At 44.9% G+C, this 6,916-nt stretch overlaps 1 protein-coding gene across 2 annotated transcripts; it reads right to left on the bottom strand.

The window, feature by feature from the left end:
• Positions 1–1,667: 1,667 nt before the first annotated feature.
• Positions 1,668–6,686, bottom strand: LOC131102305 (thyrotropin-releasing hormone receptor-like). 2 transcript variants are annotated; one of them, XM_058047866.1, is made up of 2 exons: positions 5,844–6,686; positions 1,668–5,387 (listed from the first exon to the last, which is right to left on the bottom strand). In XM_058047866.1, exons 1-2 carry the CDS (start codon positions 6,600–6,602, stop codon positions 4,956–4,958), a joined length of 1,191 nt encoding a protein of 396 aa, XP_057903849.1. In that variant the 5' UTR covers positions 6,603–6,686; the 3' UTR covers positions 1,668–4,955. The 2 variants fall into 2 exon arrangements, with proteins under 2 accessions (XP_057903849.1, XP_057903850.1); XM_058047867.1 differs by having other exon boundaries at positions 1,668–5,428; positions 5,882–6,686.
• Between the last annotated feature and the right edge of the window lie 230 nt (positions 6,687–6,916).

Here is a 6,916-nt window from a genome sequence, read left to right as displayed (position 1 = left end):
AGACATGAAGTAACAACCCTATAGTCATTGTTACACTCCTATGACCCTATTTAGTTCCGGAGACATAATAAGAGGAAATTGAAGACCTAGAAAAGGTTTTATCCTCTACAGTTTTCATCCTTATTCTTGCCCCCCACACATGAAATAAGACTTCTAACGTCACCTTTACGCTCCTGCTGCCCAAACACCGAAGATCTCACGTTGATCTACAGCCTAGCTTTTTGCTGGTTGTGGCTCTGGAAAAGCCCTGCTTTAATCCAATTGGCTGCGTTCAATTGAATCCCACCGTCCCGCCCCTTTTCCTGATTAGCAACACATGCTAGTTGTGTCGCCATAACTCAGTTCCCTCACGTTCTCAAGTCAAGGTCCCGGGTGGCGTCACCTGACAGGCCGAGAGAGCGAGGCTTGCATCACGCCATCGTTTGGACTCCAGAGGCTCCAGAGGCGCTAACATACAATTAGGTGGTGATAGAATTAGCGTCTAATGGGGAACAATGATGAGTGATGAAGGTGATGAAATCATGGCGGGTCGGGCCAGTCGAAGACTCCATTAAAATATGACAATATTTATAATAATATAGACAACTCATGTCTGACTTCAATTCACTTTAAGATTTTAGTTTCATTTCTTTTATTTGTTAAAATTTGATTTGTCTTCTTCATTTCCTTGACAGGATCCCTTAAGAAGTTCCTTTATGATGCACATTATGGACATAATTCATAATTATGGATGTTCATGTTTCAAAGGATGACTTCACGTCTGATTACTTCATTAAATAATACATGAAAGAATAAACATAAATAAACTTAGTGTAAAAATACATACTTTTATTAGTGTAAAAACATTTAATTAAAGACTTAAATGTGATTTTTTTTTAAAGTAATACAAATACATTAAAAAATACTTAAAAGTGTAAAAATAACAAATGTAAATGACTTCAAGGGTACCTGTGAGTTGTGGACTCCTATAGAGCAGCTACACACAATAACCAGCACATAAAGCTTTCTAGTTTGATTCTGGGGGAGGGCAGAGAGTTTCCATATAAGGAAGTCCGCCCCTCTGTGACATCACAAAGGGGCAGTTTGACCACGCCTTTTGAAACCGAGCGTTTTGAGCCATCCCAAATTTCTTTCGGGGCTCACTTCCAAATGTCCAAACCTCATGATCTGACACTTTAACACCAGAATACTACGTTCTAACTACTTTTATGGGTCAGAAAAGTGGAAAAACAGAAGAGGTTCCCTTGAATAAACATTTAGTAAAAGTCATATATATTTATCTTCATTTTCTATATGACGTATATAAGAGTAAAGCAACTTAATGACCACTAGAAGATATATTTATCTTCATCTTCTATATGACGTATATAAGAGTAAAGCAACTTAATGACCACAAGAAGATGCGGGTCTCCGGTTGAGACCATTTCAGAGCCGCCAGGACGAGGACGATTTCGTTGTCGTATCACGAATGAAGAAATGTTTTTTCCCACACAAAACTTTCAGCACATTCCCACTGTTGGCACGACCCAGCGTCTCTGCAACGTTTCATCAAGTGACACCGAATGCAGGAGCTGCCTTTACTAGGATCCTAACGCCACCCTCGGAAGACATGGAGATGTTCAATCTTAGTCTCCTTTTTTGGACAAAAAAAAAACTCCTGACTGAAGACAACTTTATTTTGAACACAGCACAGTTTGACCGTCAGCAGCACATTTTATGCAAATAAACAACATCCATGTTTCCATGACAGGCAATAATGAGCCACACTGAAACATTATTTTCCATTTTTTTTTCCACGCCGTAAAGGTCACATTCATAAGCATTCATAAGCATTCATAAGCTTGTAACATCTAATCAGCGTGTGTGAAGACATGCCTGCTGTCAACATATTCCACACACGCATGCAAAGAGTAATTCTATTTCATCTACACTCCACCGATGCACATATAAGCACGGAAATAAGCACAGAAAAGCGAAGAAAAGCCGACTTCTTTCATTCTTTCATAACAACAAACGACAAGCACAACGCCAAGCACCATGACAAACGTCTTACTGATGGGGGCGTCATTAGCCGCGACACCCGCTGCATTCGTTTGGACTTCATTAACATCTTGTCATTCTGGGATACGGTTGCTAGGAGACCTGGACCGCTACACAAAGGCCTTCTTCCATCGCCATTGTTGGGCTTTTTTGGTGATTAGGACGGCTAACCTACCAGGGCTGTCCAAATATTATTTTACTTTCTCTTTTCTTTCTGCATTTATTTGAATTCAACGCGCAAAAAAATCACTCCAGTGTAGCTGAAGATATGCTCAGCCAGGGTTTATTATTATTATTATTATTTTTTATTATTATTATTATTGGTCCGAGGCACAAAAAACTAAAAATAAAAAAATCAGCAGTAAAAGAATGACGTCATAATATTGAGAGAAAGAAATCATTTTACCAGCATAATGTAGTATGAAAAACAAATTGTCATTTTAGTTAAATTATGTTGTGAAATATTAAAGTAAGATGTTCATTTTTTTAAATCCTAATGTGACAAAACTCAGTTGTAAGTTTGCTAAATATATATATATATATTAAGTTAGAAAAAGTTATGTCATGACTATGACAAGAAAATGAAGAAAAAATAAAATATAAATTAAATAATTGGACATTTAAATGAAAAACAGCAAAAATGAAAAAGAAACAGCTGTAAATTTGTGATAATACTTTGACTGTAAAGAGAAAATAGTAAAGATTTTAGGTGAATAAACTTGTAATATTGTGAATTGTAGTATTATGAGGAAAAATGTAATTCTCCTTGCATTTAGTTGAAATGGAATTGGGGGGCCTGTTGTGCTCATTTTTGGCCTTTTGTATTGAGTTGTGGACTCCTATAGAGCCGCTACACACAATAACCAGCACAGAAAACTTTCTAGATCTTCCAGAATCGACTTCAGTACCTATTCATTTATTCCACCCACAGTCTGCCTCCGGGCACGCCTACTCCACTGTGATTGGTCCCACTCAGCTTGTACAGGGCATGCCCATATAACTTCTGGCAAGAGTCACTGTGAAGTCACAGTGAACTCTCTGAAACCAAACGTTTCCGAGCCATCCCAGACTTCTTCCAGGGCTCACTTCCAAATGCGCGAACCCAAACTATCTGAAACTTTGGGATGGTTTAACGCCAGAATGCAACATTCTAACTACTTTTATGGGTCAGAAAAGGGGAATAATAATAATAATAATAATAATAATAATAATAATAATAGGTCCCCTTAAAGAATTTTTTTAAGGCATAATGAAGAAACCCATTTTGCGGTAAATTAGGCTGGGGAAAGTTATATTATGGGAATAAAGTCAAAATATACTCAGTTGAAGTCATATTATGAGAAGAAAATGTAAGAAGATTACTTTAAAATATTTGAAAAATTATAAAAACAATAACCACAAAAAAAGGGGGTGGGGGTTTAACTTATATCACAAAGCTGAGATGTTATTGCTTGAAAATATTAATTTTAGCATTTCTACATGTGTTGCATTACAAAATATCAAAATTCCATTTCATATTTCACTATATGGAAAAGTTAGCTAAGTTGTTAAATATGTCAATAATTAGAATTGTTAGTTTGACATTCAATATTTCACATTTTTCACTTTTTAATGTGGCCCTAAACCTCCTTCATAATATTTGATTTTATTCCTAAAATATTCCTCTGAGGCCATTTTTTTTTAAAGCTGCGGTATGTGAATAGCACCAGGCCCGCACTTTGGACACCCCTGCTCTAACCACATGAGCAGCAAGTCAAAGGCCGAAGAAACATGCCTGCCAACCCTGCCATTTTCCATCCATCCATTTTCTACGTCGCTTATCCTCATTAGGGTCGCGGGTGTACGCTGGAGCCTATCCCATCCATTTTCCTTGGGGAAACGCCCCCAAGGAGAAAAAACCATAAGTGGCTCTGGAGTACAAGTCGCAGGAAGAGCCAACCTATGAAAAAAAGTGCGACTTATAGTCCGGAAAATGCATTTAGACGCCCTCACCACAACAACATAACATTAGCAAACGCATTGATGATCATATATCAATCATATATCAATCATATATCAATATTAGTTCAGTCGTTATTCACAAAAAATGCATTTTCTTCTGGATCTAGCTCCATCGCTTTTGAAGATACAACAAATCCGTCGGGACACTCCACTCCACTCCAGATTCCACCGCGTCCTGGTTATATAGTACAACCGTGTTTGTTGCATTTTTAGAGCTTCACGCGTTATCTTCCTAGGATGAAAATTCCCAAAGTTCCCGATTTGATCATATCGTGGATCATAGGATCCAGAATGATTCCATCATCGGGATCGGTCTTTGATATTTTGGAGAACCTGTTGGAAACGTCTGACGTTACGTTAGGGTTAGGGGTTAGGGTTCGAGTTAGGGGTTAGCGATGACCAAGCTGGTAATACTCGTAATACTCGTAATACTCGTAATACTCGTCAACTTCATCGTAGAACATTTGGCAACCACTTTGTTGACCAAAGCGGTCAGCCGTGTGTGTTGATGTCGACTTAAGCGGAGCGTTTGTTCAGGAATAATTAGAACACGAGGGGGGGGTTGCCAGATTGTTTCCAGATTGTTTCCAGATTGTTGACGTGGAGGTATTCCACTGTACTACAGTACCATATAGTTATAATACTCATATTCACATTTACATGGACTTCTAATGTTACAACGTTAGAAGGAGTCCATGATGTCCTCAGACCTCATGGACTCCTTTCATCCCAGAAACCCGATCTGAACTGATCTGATGGCTTTTGGGGAATGTGTCCAGCGGTTTGGATCTGGTCTGTGGAAAGCTGCGAGTGACCCAAGATGGCATCTGTGCAACCTTTGCAGGATCTCCTCTTCAGTCTTTGGAAGATGACCGTCACTCTCAAAGAACTCAAAGAAGAACCTTCTCCCGGACTCAAGCCTCAAGCTTGAAGTCCACTTTCCCATCAGAAGAGGAGCGGGGGTACCGGTCCTTGTGCTCCGACAGCAGCTCATCGGTGACGGTGAGCTCCTCCAGGTCGGTGGTGAAGTGCTCCGTGCTCTCCGCCATGGACGTGTCCTTGGTGGCGCTGTAGCTCAGCGCCACGCTGTAGGCGGCGGAGGGTTTGTCGGAGCTCCGGCGTCCGCAGCGGCAGATCTTGAGGAAGGCGGCGCGGAACTTCTGGGACATGGCGTTGTAGATGACGGGGTTGACGGCGCTGTTGAGGTAGACGCACACCCGGCAGAAGAGCAGGAACCAGCTGTCCAGGTACGGGCGGTCCAGGAAGGAGTTGACCACCACCAGCGTGCGGTACGGCATCCACAGGCCGGCGAACAGAACCACCACCACCGCCAGCATCTTGGTCACCTGACATCGCCACGACAGATTCACATTCAGGTCAAGACGGTCTCGAAGACGGTTGCTGGAGCCAACACACCAGCTACTTCTTCTTTGATATTATTATTATTATTATTATTATTATTATTATTATTATTATTATTATTAGCGCATAGTTCCGTCAGCGGAGAAGCAGGGGCGTCCTAACTTTTGCATGCATCAACACGCGACAAAGACGTGGTTGTTTGCCATCTGTTCTCATTTCGGTTTTTAAATGACATTTTTGGAAGTCGGACCACGAAAAATACCCAACATGCGTACCACAAACGGCCCCCGGGCCGGACATTGGACACCCCTGCCTGAGCTCAAACGACATGAATTAGTCTGCCAGCCTGTTAGTAGTTGTAGTAGTACTATAGTAGCAGTACTTCCGCCTCCTATGATCACGCCATCGGGTCCCTAAGGGGTGTCCATGCAGGGGCGCACCTGTCTCCTGGAGGCCGCGGTGGAGCCGGAGTTCCCGCAGCCGCTGCTCTTTTTGCCGCCGTCGTCGCGGCGATCCTTGGCGTCGGAGGGCAGCGGGTTGAGGAAGAGGATGCGCCCGATGAGGCCGTAGAGGACGGCGGAAAGCAGCAGCGGCACCGCGAAGAAGACGCCGAAGTCGAAGAAGTAGACGGGCAGGTAGAACTTCCTGGAGACGCGGTAGCCGCACGTGGTGACGGCGGCGTTGTCGTACACCAGCACCTGCAGGTCGGCCAGGTAGAACCACATGACGCAGTAGACGGAGGTGAGGGTCCAGACCAGCAGGATGATCTTCTTGGCGCGGGACAGCGTGCACAGGAACTGGGCCCTGATGGGGTGGCAGATGGCGATGTACCTTTCCACGGTGAAGGCGGTGATGGAGCACGACGAGGCGTTGATGCCCAGGTACTGCAGGTAGGTGATGCACAGGCACCCCGAGTGGCCGAACACCCACGAGCCGAACACGCCGTCCGCGGCCGCGGGCAAGCCCGCCGCCACCAGCACCGTCAGGTCGGCCGCCGCCAGGCTGACCAGGTAGCAGTTGGTGGGCGTCCTCATGTGCTTGGTGGTCAGCACCACCAGCACCACCATGGCGTTGCCCGCCACGCCCGCCGAGCAGATGAGCAGCAGCACCGCCGTGCTGACCACCTTGTACGCCACGCTGTGGTCCGTCCACACGCCCAGGGTGCGGTTGAGCCCCCCCGGAGCGCTCGAGTTGTCCATCGTCGCTGAGCCGACTGAGCGCCGACGAGAGCGCGCCGAGCGAGCGGATTTTACGCGCGGCTCCGACGGCGGATCGGCGGGCTCCCGGAGGGGTGACACGTGCGGAGTGCCCACCTTCGGTGGGGCGCGCGCTCGTGGACGCGCGCGGAGAGGAGGCGAGCGCGCGCTTCCGCGGCTGGAACCGCGCGTAAAAGTCCTTCCTGGTGCGCGTGTCATTTAGGACTGGGAGATCCGAAGGTGGATTTTTAAGCCCTCGAATCCTTCGGGTCGGACTTTCCGTGGAAGACGTTTCCCCCGCTGAAAGTTTAAAGATG

Source organism: Doryrhamphus excisus, chromosome 14 (assembly GCF_030265055.1).
Source record: "Doryrhamphus excisus isolate RoL2022-K1 chromosome 14, RoL_Dexc_1.0, whole genome shotgun sequence".
In the NCBI taxonomy this organism is placed as follows: Eukaryota; Metazoa; Chordata; class Actinopteri; order Syngnathiformes; family Syngnathidae; genus Doryrhamphus; species Doryrhamphus excisus.
The sequence above is the reverse complement of the archived record's forward strand: the minus strand, read 5'-3'. Positions and strand labels throughout refer to the sequence as shown.